Below are 26,270 nucleotides of genomic sequence, written 5' to 3' on the forward strand. Positions count from 1 at the left end.
CGAGGAGAGTCCAAGGGCTGACACATGTCCGTTAGTCAGTCCTTTAGTCGTCGCTGCTCTCCAACTCCGTTTCGGTCGGTGGATACCTTTAATCGAAATTCCCCTGCAGTTAGATAACTCCAACCCATCCTCGATCCATCAGCTGTCTATCAATTTCAGCAATTGCTTTAAATGTCAGGCAGACATTTCATTCATCATTTTGCTCGGTCAATGGCCATAAATCTTTTGCGGCTCGGGCGACATAAAGCAGCAACAGGCAGGACGCTGCTGCCATCTCTTTCTACCTCATGGATATTCTGTGTTTCTCTGCTACTCGCGCCAGGCTCTTTGGTTAGAATTTACAATGAGCTAAGCGGCTTTGGGCACGCGCCTCGTACGAGTAAGCACCACTGAGGGTTAAGCGGGGGCTAAGCCTCATGTCGGTCGGTGGGCGCCATAGGGGGAGAAGAAACTCCATCCCCGTTCCAGAGCAGATGCATAGATGAACCAAAGTCAGATTAAATAAAGTAGCTAATTTAGTAGTGGGTTTCCATTTGCAGATACAAAAGTAAGTATCTAAGCAGAAAATTTAATGAGTTTTTGGCTAGGGGCAACTAAGGATGTGGGATTATGGGAAGGATACATCGACTTTGGCTAAGCATTGCACTAGGGGAAATAGTTATTGGAATGTATTTTAATCTAATGCCAAGAGATTTACTCCATGAAATATGTTAAAATTAAAAAATTGGCCAGAAAGTTGCTTGGAAATATGAGAAAAGTAGGAAAGGCTCTTGGAACTTGCTCTTCATTTTGCATTTTATATTATTTATCTATAGATTAGTCTGTCCCTTTGCAGTACTTCCTGATCGCAGCTGAATCCCAAAATATATTCTAGATTAACGATTAATGCTCTCCTGCATAGATTTCCATCGAATTTTTAGTTAAATTTCTTGTTTTAGTACGAGTACATGACTGTCCTGGCAAGCTAGAACTATTAAATATTTTTTTGTGCTTATCATTTTGGGAGCATCATCTAGTTTTAGTACGAGGATCCTGATGTCATGTCACGTTTGCCCCACTTGAGCATATTTAAACAGGCAATCATTTGCTGTTCAAATTAAATGAGATTAGCTTTAAATTAATTAAAGTTACTTCAGTGACTTATCGCATATTTAAGGAGCTTTCTTTGCCTGCCCAAAATCTGCTATGTGCCGAAAGATAAGTCTAACCCTAGCAAGGAAATCATGCAATGCTTTTGAATTAATCTCTAAAAGAACTACAACAATCACTGCCACACCTCTTTCCCTCTTCTTAGCCTTTGCTCAGGCATTTGTTAGTGCCTTTCGCCTTTGCCCATCGTCTTGGAACTTCATTAAAGTGCAATGAACTTGGTGGGGTCTACGTGTCCCCCCCCCCCCCCCCCTTTGCTCCTATTGCTGTGTGTTTTCTTTTGCTCTTCTTTAATTTGGGTTTGGGTTTCGGCCGCGTGCAACCCTCCTTTGGCCAAAATGGCACTTAATTTAATGTTAAATTTATGTAAGACAGTCGGAGGCTAATAAAAACGCCTCTCTGGCATATATAAAAGTTTTATGGAGAGAGTGAGCATAGGAGCGGGCTTCACACTATTGTTCGAGGGGGAAAGAACACACGGGCTACAGGAAGGACATGGCCAGGAAACGTTGCAGGGAAATGGGAATAGGAACGGGACATGGGCATGGGGATAGTGCCCATGCAAATGGCCGCATAAAATGGGTTAAACGAGTTGGCCTAAAAACTCAGTTCGAAAACGAGTTGTGCCGCAGTGTGGCAACTGTCAAGTGGCGAAAAACCACAGCAAAAGGCAAAAACAACAACACAAATGCCGCAATACACAGAGACAGAGTTTTCCATGATTTAGGGCCAGACGCTAAATGGCAATATATTAAGTTCCTTCAGGTTAAGCTACTCTCCACCTGGCTGATCCTTTACATATTTTGGCCCTCAATTATGGTGCTGGAGGTGTGTCCCTCATATGGAAAATCGATGAGGAAAATGTGATTAGCACAGCAAAGGGCATCACCAAGGGGTAGGCGGTGCCAGCCATTTGCGTGTCTTCCATCTTGTATGAAGTGGCAGCCAAATGACGGGCAGAAGGAGGTGGACAGGGCTAGTAGCAGGTGGAGGGAGCAGTGGGAGAAGCAGTCAAGGGAGTAGGCGGATGTCGGTGCAAAACTACAGAGTAACTTAACAAATGAGTTTATTAATGAGCAAACTAAACAGGTTCTCAGAGTACGGAACAGTTTCCTGACATGCTCTGACATTAGCGGGTGGGAGGAGTGTTGGGGGAAACTCTACTCTTACTTCAAGTTCAAAGGTTACAACTGCACGGTAAATTGGAAACAAAACTACGACTGGTCGTCCTGTACTTTGATGTTTTACTAATAGATAAACTTTCTATACAAAGGTCATTTGTGCATTTTTCAAGTCAAGAAAAACTTTGGAAAAGTGAACTAAAGGAGAGTTTTTCTTAAGGTCAAAGTTAAGATTTGTGAAGGTTGCAGTCTTTCGTGGCTCTTGGATTCAGGAAACTATAATTTAAATATCTTTTGGAGAATTATACATTAAGTTCCCTTTTCTAGTCAGTTCTTCCGTCCGTTTCGCACTGTCTAAATATTTCAACAATTTTCTGAATGCATTCTCTTTGCTGACTGCTTGTCATTTCATGAATATTTCATATTTTTCGACATATTTCGACCAATTAAATGGTTTGCATGCCTCAAGCAAACAGCCGGAAATTCAACAATCCCTTTGTTTTCAATCCAGGCACTGGGTCCTGTACCGGTTGCGTTGAGCCTTTTCATTTATTAAAACTGTCGGCGAGCGGCACGGCAGAAGCAACAAGCAGGCAGCCAGGCAGGAAGGCAGCAAAAGGCGACAAAAAGTAGAAGGACGACTGACTGAACTGACTTATCGGCGCACAGGAAGAGGAAGGAACCGGCACACAATCCTCCCACACGAGAGCATTCTATGAATGGAATTCTGACAGCTTTATGGGCGTAACAAGCGCATTAATAAAAGTGTCGAACATGGAGGAGGCGGAGGACGCTCAGTTGGAGAAGGCGGAATAGAAGACGGAGGGGAAGGTGGAGAGGCATGCCCCAAAGCCTCGAGAAATGAGTTGGCACGCAACCTTCAGCTGTATGTGTGTGTGTGCGCCGCGTTTTTCGCTGTTTTCTGTTGCTGTTACGCTGTTGGCCTTGTGAATGGCAGCAGGCCATTCCGACATTCGCCATTCGACACTCGCTTGAGTACGAAGAATGGGAGGAAGGCCTTCTTCTTTCTGTGTTCGGACTGTGTCAAGGATTACAAGGGATAGCGCACCCATCCATCCATCCATAGAGGGTTCCTCCCACCCCTCTCGTAATTACAAAAAAAATAAAAAACAGAGAAACAAAAAAACAGAAGAGAAGTCACACACACACACACACACACACATCAATTATGCAACCGACATTGGTCCCCCCTGAAGGAAATTCTTGTGCCCTTTTTTATGTGTCAGAGTCCTGTGCCTGGGTCTGTCGTTCATGAATTATGGGCCACAATGAAAGTGAGTTCTTGGCGCAAAATGAGCCCAGAATAACATCCAGTTAAAGCTTTAACTAGCTCAAAGGACAGGGAGGCGCTTCTTTTATGGGGCAGGGCCAGCAGAAGTTTTCCCAGCAAATGAAAAGTCCTAGACGGCAAAAACTTTGCAGAGCTTAACCAGCCAGCGGCGAAAAGAAACGAGAAAGAAACGCAACACACAAATGCAAATTAAATTAAGCACAAAACTTTGTTAATATGCTAAACAAAAGTTGTATGCCTCATCGGCAGGCACTCGGAGGCTGTAGCTGGGAATACTTAGGGTAGCTGAGCCACTAGTAGTTATAGATTTTTAATTAAAGCAGCTAAAAATTAAAAGAGGGGGGAAACACACACACAACAGACAGGGGACAATAAACCAGCAGGGGGTTGAAGGGAGTAGTTACAGCCAGGGATAAGTGGAGATAATGTAGCCAAGAGATAGAGACTGAAACTGTAGATACCAAGAGCTGCCTTTCGACTTCGTTTTTTGCAATAAAAAGCACAAAAGTGCATGGCCACCGTTAAAAAACTCTTCTAAATTTGACCTCAAAGCGGTAATTTGTGCCTAGAAAATCCTCGTATTTATACTGCATTTGGGTAATCTTTTCCTTTGGGCAGGTAATTTCTTTTATTTCGTTACCACTGCCATTTCGCTCATCATCATTAGTTACTCTCCATACGCCACGAGCTTGGGTTAATGGTTGGGTAATGGCTGGTACTACATTGTTTGAATTCGGTTCACAGGTAACCATTTTTGTCAAGGACCTCGAAATTCCACGCCTAATTATCCCACATAAAAAGTCAGGCCCCAAAACAAAATAAAATACAGCCAGAAAAAAATAGGAGGCCCAAAAACTGTCAATTAGAAGCGTCGCCAAAGCGGCAATTACGCGAATATGTTGCCACCTCTGAAGCACCGAGTGGTACTCCACCCTCACCCTCAGACCACACTCTGTGCCACACTGCTCCCTGCCTCCCCCTGAACGCTCCTTTTCCATCGTACACTTTTCATTTAAATTGAACGAACACGTGCTCTTCGGCCACGGCATAAATTAGCGCGACTAAATTAAAAGTGAAACACGAACATCACGGCAGGGTGCTGGAAAGAGGGGGGAAATGTTTACCAAAAACAAAACACAAAAATTAAATAGCTTCAAACACTAAAGCGCAGAGACTCGGACCGGACCAACCGCTTGTTTATGGCTTTTCGCTTTAGTATTGCAGTGAATACCCTGGAAATAGAGAGAGTATGTTGGTTTTTGCCGAGAATTTGAATTAAGGAAAATGGGAATAAGTATATGGGAGTAAAAAAAGCGCCCAAATTCCAAGCTCGTGGAAACAGGCGACCCGAATGGAGTCTCTATAAGAAAAACGTTTAAATTTCTAAGTACATTTCAACTAAATCTCTCGGATATATAGTTTTAGATTTATTTCCATAACGTCTTCGATTGACAAAATTCTTACATCTACCAGATGGACAAATACTAGAAGATTTCCCAGGGTATTTGTGCTCATTCAGGACCTAAGGGAAGAATTTCCTCTTTTTTTTCTCTATTTTTGCGCTCCTTTTGCACTCCTTCCTTTCGCCATGCAAATTACATTTTATGCACGAAATTAGTTACCAAAAGGCAGCAGCTCTGCTCTGCTCCACTCTGCTCTGGAAACGAAATAAAATGGTCGAAAAATGTTAAAAGCCATGAAACGAGTTTTGTGCAGACATGCATGGAATTTCGTTTTTGCACTCCGAGGATCCAAAGAGCTCTGAATGGAGCGGGTATGGGAAGGGTAGTGGAGCTGCGGCAGATGGCAGCGCACTAAATATATATTTTTGCAAATATATTCCACATGTTTTTAGTAGTCCCCAAAAAGTAAAGCATACGCTTGGGGGGGCCACTGCACTGACATCGATACAGAGTGGAAAACAAACCGAAAATGGGAGCTCGGCATTGGAGGGTGGGAGCATGGCGTGGAAAATTACAGCGATGACATGAACGATGGACATTAGACGCTGAAAGGACCCAGCATAGAGTAATTTGGTTGTGGGGGCTGGTAGCTGGCTTATTGCGGGAATACCAATTAAAATGACACCAATCGTTTTGGGAAAACAGCCAAACATCAATATGGAAATTTTAATGGACAAAAAACTTTTAGGGAAATGTGTAGAAATTTAAGATTTCTATTTTTGAAGTGTCGAAAATGAAGAGGAAAACTGCCTGGACAATAACTAATTTTCCATGTTGTTCCTTTATTTTATTTTATGCTGAAAATAATCGTTCCTTTCTGTTCAACTAAATTTCAAAGACTTCTTTAACTAAAGAGTTTCCTCTGCTTTCTTTTAAATCTCAAAGTACCTTGCAAAGTACTAGTTTATTTTATTTGACCACTCAAATTCTCAATTGGACTCTAGATCTTTGCTTTTCTTCTCCCATTTTCCTCACAAAACCATAAGCTCGCAAACCTCTTGCGTAAAGCTGCCTGACTGTCCGCCCTTTGAGGCTTCTGTTCCCAATGCAATTGAAATATATTACGCATTTTATCTCTCTACTAATGACGCCTTTTCTTGCATTTGGCAAAAAAGAAAACCTTTCAAATGTCATTCCGTTTTTCGATTTTCAATTGATTTTCTTTTTGGGGTTTTTCTTTCGATTTCTTTCGGGTTTTTTTCTTCGATTTCTTTCGGGTTTCCTTGACTTTTTTTCGACGTTTTTTCTTCGATTTCTTATGGCTATAAATTCCCATTCCAATTGTTCTGCTCTTCAGTTATTTCCACTGCTTATGACGTCTGTTGCGGAATTTTTCGGTGTGTGTGCCAGAAAAGCGTTTACTTTCCTCTTTTTTTCGACAGTTTCGCCAGGAAATTTATGCGCCATTTTCTGCAGGAACCAAAAAATGTCGGTGGTAGGAAAAAACGCAGAGAGAGAGAGCGGAGAACTTTTCCATAGCATTTTTTTTTGGCAGCGGTTTTTCAATCGGATTTTAAAGGGGGTACAGGAAGCACGTGGTAATCTTTAAGCCTTGAAAATAATTTGTTTAATTGATGAAATGCATGCAGCCAGTGTGCAAATCTCAGTTGTATTTAAAATTGCATAAAAGGAAGGAAACTATTGAATGGGTAAACGCGATGAATACTTTGCTGAGAGTTGTTGAATGATTTTAATCATTGATTGTTCGTAGTCTGCAATCGGAAATGAGTTTTTCCGTTTAGTTTAGCAATCTCCAATGGTGTTAAAAATCTATTTGAAATATTAATTAAACGTTTTAGTGCCTTGTAAACAATTGATTGAATATCGAATCAGCACTTCCATTTGTGGCCCGTTTCCCTGCTGCATTGAATGCGATAGGAACTGCATAAATGTAATATAATAATAGTCTCTGTCTATTCATCGATTTCACCTAGTAGTACAGTGGCATGCCCTCGAGGGCAACCATCCATCCATGCCCAACCCCTTGCCCATATCCATGCCCATGCCCACTTCCATCCATGATATGGGCAATCGTTATTGATTTTCCCACCTAACCACCTTACAGGGTAGTGTCTGTCGTTCCTATGCCCATTCCCATTGCTCCTCACCCCCATTACCTGTCCCCCAACCATCGCTGCATATTGAGAGACAATTTATGAGCTTTATGTGTCACTTCTGATGCCACTTTCACTGGCTTTTTTCACCCACACAAACATACAGCAAACACACACCAAGTACACGTATACATGTATACACCTTTATGTATGTATGAAAGAGAGGTGTAAGGGTAAAGACAGTCACGTCACGCATACTTTGAGGCGAGCCCCTGACGACGACAAGCCAAACCTCCTCCGCCTCCAGACAAACGACCCTCACGACGCTCGAATGGAACGGAACGACGGAATGGACGTCTCAGTTACAGGGGGACAAAAAAAAACATTTGTTCCCTGCCCCTTGTCCCTCTCTATTCCGCTCACTCACACCATGCTCTCTCTCCCTTTCGGACTCTCTCATATCTGGGCATATCTAAACGGTAATTGCTTGCCAGGGTGTAGTTGCGTTTTATGACCAAGACAGCTGTTTTTTTCTTAGAATACCCAATAAGTCCTTTGAGCAAGGGATATATGAACAATTGCGGTTTGATATGATAGAAGATAATATGAACCTTTTTTTTAAATGTAAATATTAATTCAAGGTTTAGTCATATTTGGCATAAGGATAAATTAAATGTTCGATCTTTAGCTGTTTTAAATTGTAATTATGGAACTTGTACGCTCCTCAATAGCTACCGTTTACATCTTCCTTTACATTTGATGTACTAAAATAAATATTTTTGACACCTTATGATCATTAAGAAATTTAACATGATTATCTAAGAGTACGTAGAGACCTATCCTATCCTACAATTGAAGGCCATTTTTCTATAACCATTTACAAAAAAGTCTGTGGATTTTTCCACAATAGTTCTTAGTAAAGGGTATTTGAACTCTGTACAAAAGAGCTCTTTCATGTTAGCTTGGCATTTATTTCGCCGCTTTTGGCAGCGTTATATCATAGAAGCACACACATTTCACTGTGCTTTATAGCTTTATTCGAATTTAAAAATCGCGCTGAAAAGCTGAAAAAATTAGTTAATCTTTTAGGCTTTTCGCTCGTTTCGTTTCGACTCTGCACTGGATCCTGCTCTGGACCCTCCTCCGGGCCCTCTTTGTTTTGCAATCAAATCAAGCACCAGAGAGAGAGCGAACTCTGCCTGCAAATTGATATTATTAAATTTGATGCCGAAGCAAAAAGGCAGAATGCAAAAGTCTGATGGAAAAATATTTGTGCTGTGCTCCTATTCTTTTTGTTTTCCTATTTTGCACAATTTTTGGCCTTTGCTTTTTGCCAGATAATGAAATTAAACTACCAAATCTGCTGTGCGCCCCTTTTGGCTGTTGTCGCTTTAAGGAGGATGAAAAGTTTGCCAAACACAAACATAAATGGTAGAAATGGCTGAAAAAAAGGGAGATTTGGAATGGAATTGGAATGGGAGTAATGTGTGAAAGAAATGAGTTTTTGGGCATGGTTATGAGATGGAAATGGTTTTTTGAAATGAGCAAACCTTTATTTTGATAACAAAAATGGAAATCTGTGCAAAATTCTGAAGAGAAATAGGAGTGAGAATGGGTGTTTAATGCTTTTAAAAATATAGGGAGTTGCTTAGCATAGATTTGGTATAAAGATTTCCCTGCTCCCATAAAGTTTTTTGTAGCAAAACTTTCCCAAGAAAATAATTCCTATTCCCAACATATTTAAACCGAACCCTTTCCTTTAGCAAACATCTCTTTCAACTGTCTGTCTGTCGCTTCCCTACAAAATAAATAACATTATTTATTGCCGCACTCGGACACGCCCAATTAGTTTTGATATATGCGCCATATAGAAGTCAAACAGACATGACACTGCTATTCATTCTTGCCCAAGTCTAAGCAGCTTAGACATGCAATTTCATGGCCAGGACGAACGACTCCTCTTGAGTGTTTTTTGTAGGAGTGGATTGCACGTTCCTAGCACATCTTTTGTCATTTTAATTGAAAATTGTAGCCGTTTGTTGGAAAACACTCGAAAGTGGTCTGTCGTTCTTTGACGCCTTTTGCTGTTCTGGCGGCCACTTGGCAAGCATAGCCTTTGTGGATTGTCTGCTGAATTCATTCATTGTTTGCCTTTGTCTGGGATTTTACTTTCTTTTGGATTTACATTGTTGAATTGTTTGCCAGTTGATTTGGCATTTGTTTGGACAGCTCATTTCATTGCTTCAATCTGCATTCACTTTTACAATTTGTGCTTCCTGTCATCAATCAATATTTTACAGGAAATCTTCTTCAATGACTTTTACGTTATGTGAAAGAATTTTCCCTTTTCTCTCTTTGCAATTGGGAAAAGATTTTCTCTTTCCTCAGTGCACATTTTGGGCCAGATTTTCCTTTCTGCTTTAATTCCCTCAATCATTTTCGCACTTGACTGGACTTTTGGCATACGACCATAAATTATATAAGATGTATCTGGAGCAATTTTAAGCTTCGACTTGCATAAATTATCTCCTCCATTAAGGGATCGCAATGTAAATTAAGTATACGCCGTGTTGTTAACGTTAACAGCTTCTCTTCTGTTTGTGCCTGTGGCTGTGCCCCTGCTGGTGCGCTGCGCTGCTGTTTTCTCGTTGCATATTGCTGCGGCAATTAGCGTTTTGCCAGCCAGCAATGAATCATCTTTTGTGCTTATTTATGTGCAAAAAAAAAGGGGGACAGAGATGAAGGGAGAGGGAGAGAACCATAAACAATTTGTCTGCAAAGTTGTTGAACTTTAAAATGGGTTTGTTTGAGATTTAAATATGTTTTCTTCATGTGGAAAATTGTGAGGCATTTGTAGCATTTTTCTGCACACGAAATGAAAGATTTTTTGTTTTATTTTCCAAGTTAAATGCTTTAATAAACCATCAAGTAAACCCCACATCTCCCCTTCTATATCCCTCCCAGAATTCGCAATAGTCGCGGCTCTCTAGATAGCATTGGAACCGCCGCAAACGGCAGCTCTGCGGCCAGTCAGGCCAGCTCCAGCGGCGGCTCCACCACCCACAGCAGCAACAGCAACAGCAACAGCACCACAGCCAATCACAACAACAACCACATCAACAACAACAACAGCGGTGGTAAAATGGATGGCAGTCCACACCATCGTCCGGGATCACGCAATGGCAGGGATAACTGGAGCAAAATGCCAGAGCCCCTCAATGGGCAAAAGGGTGACAAATCGTCGGAGAAATCATCGCCATCGCGTCGGAGCATGGGCGGAGGGAGCGGCGGATCCTCCAAGCAGGGATCGCCTTCGTCTTCGTCGCGAACTAAAGGAGTGCCGCCAAGTTTTGGCTATGTAAAGAGAGCCAATGGCAGCATGTCGTCCACCGCAGAACAGCAGAATATTGTCATGATGATGGCAGCCGGAGGAGGACAAGCGCAACAGGTCAATGGCTTGCCCTGCGGCAGGACCGCCCATGTGTCGGCAGTGCCAAGGACAGCAAATGGACGAAAGATTGCGCCCGGCACACAAACATTGCCCAATGATATGAACAGTGAGTGCAGCCTGAAGGAAACTTTGAATACATAGATATTAATTCCGTTTTCCTTAGCAGAGCTAACACCGAATACCCAATGTCGCAGCTTCTCATTGACAGGACCGACAGCAGCGCAGTTGAGTCAATCGATACGCGAACGTTTGGCCACAGGATCGCATAGTTTGCCAAAACCAGGCAGCGACATGCATGTCTTTCAGCATAGGTAAGTATGGCTAAAATATTTCCCATAAATATTATTACTAAACCTTTCTCTTTCGCCCCCGAAGAATGTCCAATCGCCCGGGCACACGACACGATGGTTCCCTCTCCGATACGCAGACCTATGCGGAAGTCAAGCCCGAATACAGTTCGTATGCCATGTGGCTGAAGCATAGCAATACCGCGGGTTCACGTCTCTCTGATGGCGATGCCATTGAGCAGCTGCAAATTGGATCGCCAGCGATGACCCGCCATGGGCACAAGATGATACACAATCGATCGGCGGGTGGCCTCCCCCCCGGTGGACAAATGCAACCCATGCAGGGCAATGAGTCGCCCTATGTGCAGAGTCCCCGCATGAATCGGAGTAATAGCATCAGGTGGGTTTTTTTTTCGTGACTCGACCTTTTTCCCTGCACGTTTTACCTTGTGTATCTCTCTTTTTTCTCTCTATTTTTACCCAATATTTCTCTGAATTTGTATCCAATTTGTCTCAAAATATTTCTCAACTTGTTCTCTGTACTTGCCTCCATTTTCTCTGTATACTTTTCCTCCTTTTTTCTCTATTTATTTCCCGTTTGTTGTTTGTTTTTCCCTTCGACAGCTACTTGCAAGAAAGGACATATCCAAGGTGACCAGAAAAGTGGTTTTCTCTCGCACTTTTTTCGCACATTTCATTTCTCACAGGAATTCAAGTTTCACATTTTTTTGTTTGCTTTTGCCACGCCCAAAAACGTATCGAAAACAATCAGCAGCCAGCCTCCATCCTCAGCTTGTTGCCACTTTTTATGGCGTTCGCAATTTGCATTTTACATGTTGCATACTTGATAACAAAGTGCTGCCGCCACACATACACACGGGGCAGGCGGGAGTCGTGTTTCGTGCATGTCTGGGAGTCTGTTGCACTTGTCGCAGAAGTCTTTCCGTCTCCCAGGCATTAGACGACGAGTGTTCATTATGTACTTGGGAAATGGAGGATGTTCCTACCGAGGAGTAGAAGATGTTCGAAGAAAAAGTAGAAGGCTATAAGCAAAGGAATGAATGATGTATGGAGAAAAAAGTTCTAGGATGCATCGATATGGTGTTGTGGGTGGTTAACTTCTTCCTTTGGCTATGGTATAAATATGTTCGATATTTGTAACAGTTTTGATAGAGTATTTGGTAAAGAACTAGCATTGTAATTGGTAAAAGTTTGCTAACTCTTGGTAAATCATCTGTTCCCGGTTCCGGTTTAAATTACCTGAAAATCATTTTAATTTGATTAAAAACCACAAACTTTTCCATTCGAAAACCCCCCAAAAGGTATTATAAACTTACCATCACTAATCTGCATAAGCCGCTTAACTCCACTTTGCATACGGGTAAAACCTTTTCTAAATTGTTTTGCCAGTCAGGGAGGGTCCTGTGTGTCTTTGCTTGCTGCATATTTGATAGATTTCCGTACACATTTTTCTCCATATTTTTCACGTGCGCTCGTTTGCCTTACTGCCTGCCTCTGTGTGTTTTCCCGCCTTCAAGTATGCAAACAGTTTTCTTTTTTGGTATCCCCGTACATACATTTTTCCACGCGTCGGGTTAAATGCCAACCCAAACACCCAAGTCACCTTTTGGGGGTCGGCCGCCATATGCTTGTTTGCTCATGTGTCGCTCGCTGTTCTTGTGCATATTTTAAAGTTTTCACTTAAAATCGTTCATCGCACACGAGGGAGGAAGAGGAGGTGGAGGAGGAGGAGCCGGCAGCCGAGACACGCCCATATAGTTAAAGCGAAAAGTTCTCAGGTTTCGCAGACAAGGTGAAAGTTCTTTGGGGCTGCGAAAAAAACACAAGTGTGGGGCCGAAAAAAAGGGAAAAAACAGAGAAAATGGCAAATGGCAAACTTGGAAAAAAACGGGTTTTTGGAACTGTAGCAGGAGGTGTTGTGGATGGGTGGCCAGATTATTATTTGACATGTCAATAGGTTTGCTGAACCTTTGACTTGAACGGAGTTCCACTTCTTCTCTGCTGCAACTCCCTTTTTTTTGTTTCTTTTTTGGCTGCGGCTCCTAGTGGTCCTTCGACCTGCCAATGCAGTTGGGTGTCGACCAAAAGTCAAGTGCTTCATTAAAAACTGTTCCACAGAAACTGTTCCAACCATCTCGGCAGCGAAGAGGATTAAATTTGAAAAATATTCGGTGGAAAAATGAAGTTTATTATTAATTTGGGTCTGTAGAGAGGGGCCTTTTATATCAGAGATAAATGGGTAATAGATTTTCAATGAAATTTCAAAAGCATATGCAGAACAATCCATATTCAGTAGAGCTTTTTTCTATCAAATGTTTTGCAGATATTTTTATTTTTTTTTATTGTTTTAAATTCAAAACTGCAAGCAAAAAACTTTAAATGTTAGTTCTGTTTTTGATACATAAATATAAGAGCAATGCAGCTCAATATAATTGTTTAATTAAATAACAAAAATATTTCTATACAACATTGAACAAATGCTAGTGCCACAGCATTGTAGCATCCACTATTTGCTTTGCAAGTTCCGCAGCTTCTATTGCAACATAAATCATGTATTAGTTGCCAGTAAGTCTCACTTCTAAATCTATCAGAAATACGAGTGCACTGCTAAGCCCTGCCCAAAAAGGGAAACCTAAGCCGATGCTGTGTCCTGTGTGTACTATGGCGCCTCTTCCTAGTTCCGTTTTCCTTCCGAAACAAATCTGATTTCGTTGTTACATTGCTTCTATCAAAAAGAGAGAGCTTTCCCCCTCCCAGAGAGAAACACAGACTCTTGCTTTCAATGGTCTCTGCCACACACACATCAATTATGCAAACGGAAGTGTGAGAAAAAGTTGTCCAGTGGGGGGAACGAGTCCCTCCACAAAAACCAGTTTGGTGGCTTGTTATCAAATTTTACAGTCGAAACCCACACACACACACACAATAGTGTGGTATGTGGCGGCCTCAGAGGAAAACCGACACAAGTCTCACCAGTGAAATGCAAACATGGCAGCCGAGAGATACAGTTACACATGACAGAAAAGGGGGAGACACACATGGCGTATACGTAATATTAGATTTGCATGCAAAATGCCATTAAAGTCATAGAGTTATCAGAGCAGAGAAACATGGTAGGAGAAGGGACAGTGCGCACAGGGCAGGAATTGAGTGGACAATGAAGCAAAGAAGGAACAGGGCAGGCAGGCGGGGGAGTGGACAGCACAGTAGGACTTCTTGGCTTCTTCTCCCTTCCCTTATTCCTTATCCTACGTACCCAGTCCATCAGCAGAGCTTTCGGCTCTGAGTGTGGCTGGAAAATCTCTGCATTTTATGACAATTTGTCTAGGGAGCCTGCACGCAATGTGCTTTCCCCCCCTCAAACCCTTATCATAGCCATAGCACACACACTCTTTTCAGTGAATTTGTAACAGAATTAAACGGAAATGGAGGTGGTTCTGTGTTTACACACGTGACTGTTTGAGTGTGTGTTTGTGGCTGAACAGCCCAAAAGTATTCAACATTCAGCAGTGTACGGGGGCCCAGAGATTGGCCTAATAAACTGTAGAACCGCAAACGGAAATTTGCAAGTGTCTGGCGCCCCGAACTCCATTTGGAAAATTTGAACAAATAGAGATGGAAATCAGTAAATCAGTGATGCTTTATGGGAGGCACTGTTTGTATTTTGAGTGGAAGGTAGTGGGGTTTTGGGCTGGAACATTTGATGCTTTTCTTTACTTTTGATAAAAGTATTTCGAATGAGCGTCAAGAAATGGATTGGATTGCCTGCTGTTTCTTTTGAGTATTACATATTGGTAGTTGCATCTTTAGTCTTTTTCTTCACATAATTTCAATCATTTTTCACCTACACTTTCTTTTAACTCTCACCTCTTTCATCCCTTATTTTTGCCATTTTAATCACTTTGAAATTGCATCTCGGCAACACTCTCATAACTGCAAATGCATTTCCCGTTTGTCAATCACCGAAAACATCGTCTATACATGCCATGCCCCCGAAAATAGCTGTCAAATTACGAGCTGGCACACGAGACTAATGAGATTCCATTGCAGATCCACAAAATCGGAGAAAATGTACCCCTCGATGCTGAGCCGCGGCGGGGATGTGGAAATCGAGCCATACTACTGCCTGCCGGTGGGCACCAACGGCGTGTTGAGCGCCCAAATGGCAGCTGCTGTGGCGGCACAGGCACAGGCTCAAGCGCAGGTCCAGGCCCAGGCACAGGCACAAGCCACGCAGGCAAATTCCGGCAACAATGTGGTGGGAGGTTCCGTGGCCTGGAGCCAGCCCACATCGCCCACGCCCCTCAATCGTGGCCCCTTTGCGGCGTCAGTAGCAGCGGCGGCAGCAGCTGCTGCTGCAGGGGTTCTATCACCCACTCATGGAGCCACCGCAGGAGCCACTGGAATGGTTGGTGGCATGGGCATGGGACCTGGCGCTGGATCCGGTCTAACTGGCGGACATCGCCTCACCTATCCCAAGAAGAATGATGACGGTAAGAGAATGATGCTGCCGTCGGGGCATTAAATGCAGATTAATGTAACATTTCTCTATATCCTCGCAGTGCACGGCAGTGCCGCATCGCTGCTGTCGGGCGGCAGTTCCCTTTATGGTTCCGCTGAGGAGCGGCAGGCCCACGAGATACGAAGATTGAAGCGCGAACTGCAGGATGCACGGGACCAGGTGCTCAGCCTAAGCAGCCAGCTGTCAACCAATGTGAGTACTCTAACGAAATGGAAATGGAAATGGATATGTGGATGGGATGGGGTTTATGGGAAGGGCAATGCCTTGAGGCTTAAGCTCTTTCTCTGCGTGAATTATGAGTGCATTCTGCGTGTGTGTGAATCCTTCTGCTTGGCCGCCCTTGAATTCCGTGAATATGCGTCGCAAAGTTTTCGCTTTCACATCAGTTGGAAGATTTAGCCACAGATTCCTTTCATATATCAAAAGAGTGTTTAGAAGTTGCAAGGTTGCTGTTTTCGAAGAGGGCTTTCAAGTGATAAATTCTTCAGTTGAAATGATTCTTTATTCAGAGTAGTTTAGTTTGCATACATGGGGAGTGTCATTGTCTAATAGAACTGCTATACTGTTTTGTGAAGAGACCTTGATTTATTTTATTTTATTTCATGGTTATTATTGTTCAATGTCTCGTTTATTTGTGGTCGTAAATACCTGTCGTGTCGGTGCACTTTTAAAACAATTAGAATTGGATATTTTATATACATAATTAGACCTTCAGCTGATTAGATTCCTTTTGATTCATTACAAGTCAATTACAATTTGGTTATAAAACTATATAAATGTTTCACCTTTGACAACCGAATTCTTGCCTTTTAATTTGTGAAATTGCCCAAAACGTTTTAAGAAAATAATTCGAACTTCGACTTTATTTTGTTTCCGTGAATTTAATGTTTTCAATTCATGTGAAGTCATGAGAAGAGAGATTTCATAGAACTGTTTAAAAGGTTATAAAAGGTACATGATTATTTACTTATTACTATACTTATTCCATATTACTAATTCGAAGGTGAATCATATTATATTCTCTGCAAAAATTAGAAAAGGAGAAACAACTAGCATATTTCCATTGAATTATTCTCTGATTCTTCCACCCTTTTATTTTTTTAAAAAGACTTGAAGGAATACACATTTTCCACAGTTTTTCTTAGATCTTACATATGTATATATATTTTTTCTCGTCCAAAAGTATGCTCTGTAATTTCCAAATGAAAATGCACTTTAAAGCTTACAATTGTCATGCAAATAAGAAGCCTATTAGAATGAGGCTCTGCTCCCACATCTTGCAATAGCTCCCCCACGAACAGCATCATCATCAGCCTAGAGTCCATTAATTCAAGTGGTTATTCCGCGGACATTTGTGGCACAATTTATTAGGTGGCGAGCAACCAAGAGTACCTTAAGAAGTGCTGCTTTTTTTGTGCAGTACCTCCGTGCCTCAGATCTGATGGCGTGCCAAAAAGTCTTGGTGGAAACTGCTTTGAGAGATTCATTCATTCGCTTCGCTTATCAAGGAAGTCGTCAGCATGCATTCAAACTTTTCAGCTTTTTCCGCCAAGTTGCCTCCTGTCATATCCCATTTCTAGAGAATGGCTCCTTGGGAGCATCTACGTGTGTGTGTGTGTGTGTGTTGTCAACAAGAGTCACGCGGGTGTGGGGAATTGGAGAAATGTCTGATAAACTTCCGCGGCAGACAAAAGTACACGAGGGGGCGTAGCACACGGCACACAACTTTTGCCTACTTTTGGGTGACATTTTACGCTCATGTGTGGACAGGAACAGAGCCGCCCCACGGCAGTAGATTTCATTTAAGAAAAATTTACTTTGTGAAACAATTTTCATCACAAAATAAAACAAAGTTTGAATTGCATTCCAGTCGAATGGGTGGGGTGGTGGGGGCGCTGCTCAGCTGTATTATGGTATTTTAGGGTCTGTCTACAATGTTGAATGGCCATCAAGTATTTTATGGCCAGAGAGTTCCTCGGCAGAGTCTCTCGCACCACCCACCCACACCTTTCACCATCAAATTTATCGAGGCCAGACAGGCAGACGGTATAAATCTTTTATGTATTTCTCACTGCCACACCACCAGTCCCCCTATCTTTGCTCCCCCCCGCCATTTCTCCACCCACCTGATGGTTAGGTGTGAGAAAGTCTGGTCCCAAGGTCAAGCCATCGAGGTACGTGCCAATTGCCAGCAAATCAACCTGATGGACACATGGATGGATGGAATTTCGATGGAAAACTTTAAGCCGATTGAAAGTTTTTGTTCAAACTTTTACCAATTTCCTAGTGCACTCAACTGTGTTGCAGGCAGGGTCATTCAGTCATTCTTTCATTCATTCATTGCACTTGTGAAGAGTTTCGTGTCATTTTTTGCCAGCTATTTTTCCAAACGAACAGAATGGGAACTAACTTTCCGAAGCCATAAAAGTGCACAACAACAACAGAAGTCGTCGTAAGTAGTCGAGCAAACGGTGGAATAATTGCAATGAAGTTATGTCTGTTCAGAATTCTTTTTCCATTCTTTTGCTTTTGACCTTTGAGTATTATATATGATTCTTTCTCTGAGTCTTCCCCTGACTCTTTCTCCAAGTCTTTCCTTGTTTCTTTCACAGAGTCTTTCCCTGACTCAACTCTGCCTCTAACGCTGGTTCTATCGCTGTTTGAGCAAAGACCATCCATGATGTGGTGTGGTCTGGCTCCGGTTCGAGGTTCGAGGCTGTGGATTACTGGCGTATAAGGTGGTTTTCCATTGCTGGAAAATGGGTCGCCATGAACATGATTTATCTGTGTGTGTGGGCTGCCAGTCCCAGTCGCATAATGCGGAAACTTGAAGTGGAAAAGTAGGTAGTAACTGTTGCGTTTTTNGGAAAGAGTGTGTTTATCTTTTTTTTTTTTTTTTTCTCTCCTCTTTTTCTTTTTTCATAAATATATCGCCTCAAATTCTGCTTCCCCCCTCCCCCCCCCCCCCCCCCCCCCCCCCCCCTCCCCACCAAACCTAACAAATAAAAACTTTAAAATGTTTCAGAAGTTTTTCTTTTGTGTGTTATTTTTATAACTACACTTTTTGGCTTCTTTTGTTGTGGCAATTCGGGAAAAGGAATTCGCTTCTTCTCCTTCGTCTCTTTGGACTATAAAACTTTTTAATTGCCCATTGACTTTGATGTCGATTTTCTTTTCTTGTCATTTTCCCTTTTCCCCTTCCTTCCTTTCTTTTGTCTTGTGCAAAGTTTTGCCGTTGCGTTAATTAAATTTTCTGCCATGGATAATAATGGCATAAATGTCGATATGACTCGTCTTTCTGAATGTCTTTCTGGCTGTCTGCTTGGCTGTCTTTGTTCCTGTCTCTCTCTATCGATCTCTATTGGCAGTCTGTCAGCAGTTTTGCCGCATATTATTTGCCATTGGATCTTTGACTCTTTTTCCACTCCCCTTCTTTTATTATTTCTTTATTGACAGACGCCACACAGTTTGTGGAGGAGCTTCAACGTCATGAAATTTCACTTTGCGGTGTACGAACTGAGGTTGGTGTGAGTGTGTGTGTGTGTGGGGACGTGGGGTGTGAGGAATGTTGTGGGTGCTCTGCAGCAGGCTGGAGTCTGACAATGCAGTTTCGTGAACTTTTTGAAATGCTCTCGAGGATATGTACTGCAATGTGGGTGTATGTGGGTGGGGAATGTGCATGTGTGTGTAAGCAATTGTTGAAGGATTTTTGGCATTTTGGAATTTTGTTTTTATTCTCTCTTGAGTGTTGAAAACTTTTATTTCTGTTCCCTGAATGCTGTAGATTTTAAAGGAGGATTTTTTATTGCTTTTTTAGAGGAATTATTTTGAATTAAGAAATGGCCTAAAAATTAAGGAATAATATACTTTAAAAAAAAATATAAAAAAATAAAATTAAATAGTTTTATTAACAAAAAATAAAAATCAATTGCATTTATTTAAAAAAATTTAAAAAAAAATTAAAATTAAAAAAATAAAAAAAGCACGCGGATGTTACCAGCTTCAGCTCTGCTCTATATTAATAGCCAACAAGCAAGAATGCGCATAATGTGGAGTTAGATATCATAATATATGTACATATCTATTTCCCATTCCCATATCCAAATATGTACAGCTTTTATGCTCCTATAAGTATTTCCACCTCTTTCAAGTGCTTTCAAGTGCCGGCTTCCATTCAAAAACTCGAAATCAATTAATGAAAATAGAAGCAAAAAGCTTAGGGGAACGTCTAACCCACTCTATTCAATAGAGATCCATTCGCATGAGTACGAGTACGAGTACGAGTATTGTAGGGCGTGTTCTATGTTCCCCAAACACAATCCTCACTCATTTCAATAGATAGATAGAGTCATCTGGCATTGCTCTCTCTCTCTGTTTCTATCTCTATCTCTGTGCAAGATTTGGCGCGTGTATTTTGGCGCTTGAGGCGATCCGCACTATAATATTTTTATAGTTATGCTTCTTTGTCTTATCGCTGTGGGTTCGAACTGGGAGGAAGCCATGGGGGGAGGGTGTACCATCACGCTTTTAATGTTATTACATTGGCATGCATGAAGTCTGCTTCTTTGTATTTGTATCTGTCTACTCCCGTCTCTCTTTTGCCACTATTTTTCGGTCACTTGGGTCAATTCCGAGTGCGTGATAAATGGCCGCATTGCGTGGCTCCCGGACTGAAAACATGGGATTGTCTGTCTCTATCTCTCTCTCTCTCTTTCTCCACTCGTATCTGCATCTCTTTCTGTTGTAGTTTTTTCTCTGTGTGTTGTTGTGGTTTAATATTTATGGTCAATGATAAGATTGCTCAATTGGGGTTTCTAAAACATGAGAGGCGTGAGGCATGAACACAAACGCAGCTCTCAATCTTTCTCTCTCTACGTCTCTGTGAGCTCAGAGCTGTTTAAAGTTGATGTAGGTTCAGAAGTTTTATAAGCTGCTTGTGGTTTTATATACGTACATAAAAATATATATATTTGTATTTGTATCGGTTTCAAGCGCATTATGAACTTCCATAAAGCTTAGCCTGATAACAACGGCCACGGCACGGGGCGAAAGTTGGCATCGAGGGAGTGTTGAGTCGGGATACAGATAGCCAAAGGGCTAGCTGGTCTGATGTCTTTTTGGGATTTAGTTTGAGTGAAAAGTTTAGCAAAAGAAATGCGAGTGCCAGAGACATGCAATGGGAATAAGTTGAACACTAAATGAAGCTGAGTTTTACCAGCAAACTTCGATGGAACCGCTGGAATATAATTCCATATTTCCATAGATTTTTTCCGACAACAGATTTGTGTATTTTGTGTGATATTTCTGAGACTAGCAAACTTAATCAGCAACTAGCAAACTGAACAATCACCTAAATAGTATAATGGGTTGTCCCGATCCAAGTTGATTGTCTCAAGTAGCGGAAATACAACTAGATTCAAGGTTGAAAAGCACATACGAGTATATGTATCTGTCATAACACAATTTCCTGAACTATTGTAACAATCACAACTAATGGCAAACTATTTTATTGTTCTTTTCTTTTTAGGTAAGTGATTTCAACTATTTTTCGCTGTATAATTTATGATTATACTGATGATTGGTATGTACAACGTAATTTGAAAAGATATTCAGGATCAGTGGTCTTTGTTCTGAAAAAGAACTGCTTCATAAATTCATTAATGGCATCCGTTCTTTTCTATATATTTTAATTTCAAATATTTTCATCAATTCTTATACAAATATCAATCAAAAACTCCAGCTGCCTCCATTCTATGATAGTATTCTTTTCTGAATCCTCACCCCCAAAACCACATTCGCGTTCCTTAATAGAAATGTGCCTTATTTATTCCACTCGCCTGGTCCCCATCATCCATCATTTGTGTTTACGAAACTAAACTCCTCCCTAACCACCACTTAAGCTCCCCACAGCAAAACCCTAACTAAAACTCAGAAATCAATGGCTTGGCTCTGGCATTTGTTTTTGGCCAGAAAAGCATTCATTTAACTTATGGCCAAGTACCTTAATCCAACCCCAATCCAAGTCAAATCCCAACCATTTCTGCTGATATCAATGACTTTTGCAGGCGAGGCTCCACAGACCAATAACCCCCGACTTTATCTAAATTTTTTAGGGTATAATCAATCATTTTTTTAGCCATTGCCCATGTTTTTACAGCATTATTATGTCTGCGATGCTCTGCTCCGCCAGTCCTTGTAGCGATTTTGGCGGCCATTGTCGCTGGAACAATTTTTCACTGTCGCCGCAGAGTCTCGCGCCAAAAAGAAATGAAGCCACGGGGGGAGGCTCTCGCACGACTTTGTCCTTCACTTTGGCCTTACATCTACAACACACAAATTTGCAATTTTTCCCACTTTGTTGTCGACGTCGTTGGAGTTGTTGTAGTCGCTGACGTCGCTGACGTCGCAGACGAAGTCCTGGCCATACAGGAAGCTGCGTTTGTATTTTTTTCCTTTTAGCTTTTTGCATAGTTTTGCAAAACGTCTAAAAAAGCAGTCATCGATGGGGCACGGCACAGGCGAGGGAGACGCAGACTGCGACTGTGGCTATGGCTACAGATACAGATACAAATGCGTACGGTGCGAAGTGCCGCCACAGTGGCGCCTGACTTTGGTCTGTGGCGGCATATCCCGTATGCAGGATACGTAGTTTTTGGTATCGGCTATGATGGATTATTAGATGCCCTACGGGATGGAAGAGTGGTTAAAGGGCTCTGTGGGATGAACCCGTTTCTAGGGTGAACTGTGATTAGATGGGACAGAAATTCCTTTAGGGATGTTTAAAGATATTTTTTAAATAAGGAAATATATAATCTGGAATGTCTGGAGTAGATCAAAGAAATTTAAAGACAACAGAAAACCCAACTTACAGTCCATTAACTCCAAAATGTTCCTCAGGAACTATATTTAAATAAAAATCTATTAAACAATCTTACATTAGAAAATACTTATTTTCCCTTCGTCTCTAGTGTCTTGGGAATTAAAATCCCTCTTCTGCGGCTCCTTCAAAAGAGGATCCCCTCTAAAATTAAAGTAATCGAGTTCTTTCACACGCCTCTGCCGACCAGCCTTTAGGGAGGAATCTGTCTTCATTATTCCCTTGTCTCCAACGGAGCTTGGCTGCGTTTCGTCCTCTAAACTTATATTCACTACACCCTTATGTGTCGTAGCGCCCTCGGCTGCCATTAGTCCTGGTTCATCTCAATTTTTCGAGCATCCACCCCCTAATTTAGAGCCTTTGCCCGTTTTGTTTTTCCGCTTTTTCCCCTGTGCGATTCCATTATTTGTTTTGTCGCCATCGCTGGCGCTGCCGACAAGTTGGCGTCATGGCAGCTGCCTCTGCTCCTGCTGCTGCAGTTAGCGTCGCAGCAGGCAGTCGCTGCCAAAAGGATTTTGGAGTCGCCTTGGAGTCGAGTGTGGCAGGCAGAACGGAACAGTTCCGCATTTGGAGTCGAGCCACACGCACGCATAACCCTGGCAACATGTGTCAGGAGAGAGCACAACAATAGCAACACAACATGTTGCTGATCATTAGACTGCGCGCTCTCTCTGTCTAACTCTGCCTCTCTCTCTTGTGTTCGCTACTGATCTTGCTCAACATTTTCATGTTGAATCAACATTTCCAATTCAACTTTCTGACGCGTCGCACGTATCTGTATCTGAGCGCGGTTCGTTTTCGCTGAATTTCTGGTGGTAAAGAGTATCTGTAACTCAATGCCGATCGAGTGTATCCCTAACGAACGTATTCGATAGTACGCCGCGATACGCGATCGATCGCCTCTGTTTATCCAACTGATTGCTCAAGTGTTGCGTGAAGTGCAGATTTGTAAGCGAAAAATTCAAGCAAAAATAAATATAAAAAATTTCAAGAAATCAAAGGTTCATTCATGAGATTTCCAAAGCCCCGCCACAGATCTATAAATAAAGTGCTAAAGTGCCTTTGGGGCCACCTAAGCCACAAATGAGAAACGTGTTTTTTATGTGACGTGCAAAAAAAATCCAAAACAAGGGATTCAAAAAATTAATGAATATATGTTTATGGGAACCGGTCAGCACAAAAGATTCACCCCAAAAAGAATATCTGTGGAAAAAAAGAAAGAGTGTGTGCTGCTGACACAGAAAGATAACAACAAAAACAACAACAAAAAAAGTTTAAAACGAGATAAAAACAGATAATTGATAAGCAAAAGTTAACAAACAATACAGCATGTTGCAACAATTAAACATGAAGCGGAGTAGGAGGTGGAAGCTGTGTGCGGACACCACAGCCAAGTGGCCAAGTCGCCAAGTCGTGTTCATTGCTAGGGAGGGTATCGTATACCATTGCCCAGACCAGAGACACAGTCTGCACTCCACTTCCAGACACTGTCTGCAGAGCAGACCAATTCCCAGACTCTTACCCATTCTCTCTCGACTCCACGTAAACTTACACCGAGAAGTCAGTCTTGGTCTTCGGGGGGGCCACAAAATAATTGCACAATCAGCAGATTACTTTATTGCCATAGGAAAATCTGCTACATCAGCTGTGCGAATGGAGTAAACCGCTCGCTCTTCTGCTCTCTCTCTTTCTCTCTCTGCTTATTTGTTTGTGTTTCCACCAAAATAGCAACAAATTAAACAGACACCAAGCAGATTTCCATAGGTGCAGAGTGCAGTGCTGCTAGTGACGGAAGTATTTTCACCTAGCGGGGGAAAAAGCGAAATCCAAAGTGCAACAATGGCAAAATGGTTTAATGGAGCATGTCGAAATGAGTTTTTGGGCAAATTGTTGAGTTCTACCGAGTACGCGTACGACTACGACTACGAGTACTTGGTATTTGTGCATGTGTGATGAAAAGCCTGCGCATCCCATTTAAATGAAGAGAGGAGTTCAAGAGACAGTGGCGGTGGAGTTGTCGGAAAGGGGGGCTTGTTTTCGTGTTGAAAGATGGGAACTTTTGTGAGCTGAAACTAAGCACAAAACAAAAACGAAGAGAGATTATCTTGAGAAAATGGAAAGACAGGATAGAATGAGCAAAGGAAATTGTCTGGGAAAATCAGAAAAAAATGTTGAGGCGCTGCTTGGATAGATTTGTCATACAAAGTCGCATTTTTATGCCCTTTTTAGAAGAGTTCCCAAGCCATAAAACCAAACAGCTTAGAGACTAATGTGTTTATTGATTATGATGTCATATTATTTTCATGGAAATTTTAGATCTTTGGTCTTTTCTTAAGCTTCCTCTTCGAAATCTACACTTTCCTTCCATTTATAAAAATATCTTAAGCACCTTACTGAATGATTTTGATTGCTTGCCGTCTAGCCTGCTAAACATACTGGATCGTAAAAAACATGCAATAATTTCGAAACCATTTGAAACCTTAAATATTTTATTTTATGGCTTCGAAACCACTTTGAAAACCTTTTGTAGATTCCCCTTTTTTCCACGTGCATTCGCATGTCTGCTCATAATAAACTCTCCATAACCCACACACTTTTTATAGCTTCCCTACATTGATCATATCTCTCGCTCCCGCGCTCCCTCTGCCATTGTCACAGCCACCCTCATATTTTACGATCACCCTAAATGTTTGCCCTAATCAACCCTCAATCCTCCTGCTGCAGGGGTCTGTCCACGCTGCCACTGTCAGATGCATTTGGATGCACGAGAGACAACAAACAGAAGCCCCTGTGTGTGTAGCCTACACACAAATTGCACAAAAACATGTCAAGAGGGAGGAGAAGAAACACAACAGCAGCCAAATGGATAATAAAAGACATTGTCTGATCCATTGTTGCAATTTTTAGTTTGTTTTTTGGCTGCAGTTTTTGTTGGTTTGCTCGATTGAGTGAATGGCTGATAGACATCAGTCTGTGCCACGCTAAAAAGTCCACGCTAATGGAACTGCAGTGTCTGTTGCCAAATTTCACACCATATTGACTTTTGGCTAATGACTTTTTGGGCAAACAAAAGCAAAATCAATCGGATAAGATCTGGGACTGTACACCATTCTATCCGAATCCATCTGAAATTTCCGAATCGTCTCTCCCTCGCATTTGGCAGCTGTCTCTGCCGCGGGGTGTCACCCTACTCAAGTAGGGGAGGCTGCACTACCCTGTGCGTGTGTGACTGTGTGTGTGCGTGGCATGCGATCAATTATTTTATCGGGAAGTGAGAAAATGAAGGAAACTCCCAGCCTTTTTCCCAAACCCTCATTCCCTCGCGGTGTATCCTGTCTGCCCATTTTGTGTTTGTTTTGTTTTCCGACTTTGAAAAGTATTTTGTAATAAATTCTTATTAGAGGCACCTCCCCACGCACAGAGCGAGATTTATGGGAGAGCGAGAGGAATCTTCCTGCAACTGAAACTTTTAGTTTTCTTTTTCAGATATTTTAATTGAAAGAATATTACGAATGAACTTTGTGGCCTCTGCTTGAGCCTCGAAGATGAAGATTGATTTTTGGCTACAGCAGCAATTTGTTGGCTTGCAGAAAATTTTCATGCGCCGCTAATCAAAATTAGTCTTGCCTGAAATATGGTAGAAGACCCGCAGAGGTAAGGCGGTATGGGCGTGAGGGGCGTTTTGTGGCAAAAGAAAATTAGTTTTTAATTTGTAATTTTTCGCACACTGCCTGCCAGCAGGCAGCAGGCGTCACAACTTTGAAGTTGTTTGTGATTTCTAATAATCGTTTCTCTTTGAACTGCCTGTGCCTGTGCCAGTGCCTGCCATCGAGAAAGTGTGAAAATAGCAAAGGAAAAGCCTAGACTCGACTCGAGTCGACAACGTTCAAGTTTTCCAGTTCAGTTAGCCGCCATGGATCGCTGGATCGCGTACAGATCTCAAGAGTCCATAACAATTTCCGGCTGACAGTTTGATGGGCAATTTCTGATACACATGTTGTTTTGTAGATCAC

At 42.0% G+C, this 26,270-nt stretch overlaps 1 protein-coding gene across 12 annotated transcripts in view; it reads left to right on the top strand.

The window, feature by feature from the left end:
- The window catches only part of LOC117587869 (protein sickie), a 195,544-nt gene that overhangs the window by 142,606 nt on the left and 26,668 nt on the right, over positions 1-26,270 (top strand). For 4 of the 12 annotated variants that reach the window (XM_034278842.1, XM_034278836.1, XM_034278840.1 and 1 more), the window contains 6 exons: positions 10,064-10,656; positions 10,714-10,861; positions 10,926-11,237; positions 11,462-11,488; positions 14,909-15,351; positions 15,421-15,572. In XM_034278842.1, the coding sequence (XP_034134733.1) occupies positions 10,064-10,656; positions 10,714-10,861; positions 10,926-11,237; positions 11,462-11,488; positions 14,909-15,351; positions 15,421-15,572 (1,675 nt within the window). Of the gene's footprint in view, positions 1-10,063; positions 10,657-10,713; positions 10,862-10,925; positions 11,238-11,461; positions 11,489-14,908; positions 15,352-15,420; positions 15,573-22,996; positions 23,206-26,270 lie in introns of those variants that run through there. The other 8 variants (XM_034278844.1, XM_034278839.1, XM_034278843.1 and 5 more) reach the window with 4 other exon arrangements.

Source organism: Drosophila guanche, unplaced genomic scaffold (assembly GCF_900245975.1).
Source record: "Drosophila guanche unplaced genomic scaffold, DGUA_6, whole genome shotgun sequence".
NCBI classification, from domain to species: Eukaryota; Metazoa; Arthropoda; class Insecta; order Diptera; family Drosophilidae; genus Drosophila; species Drosophila guanche.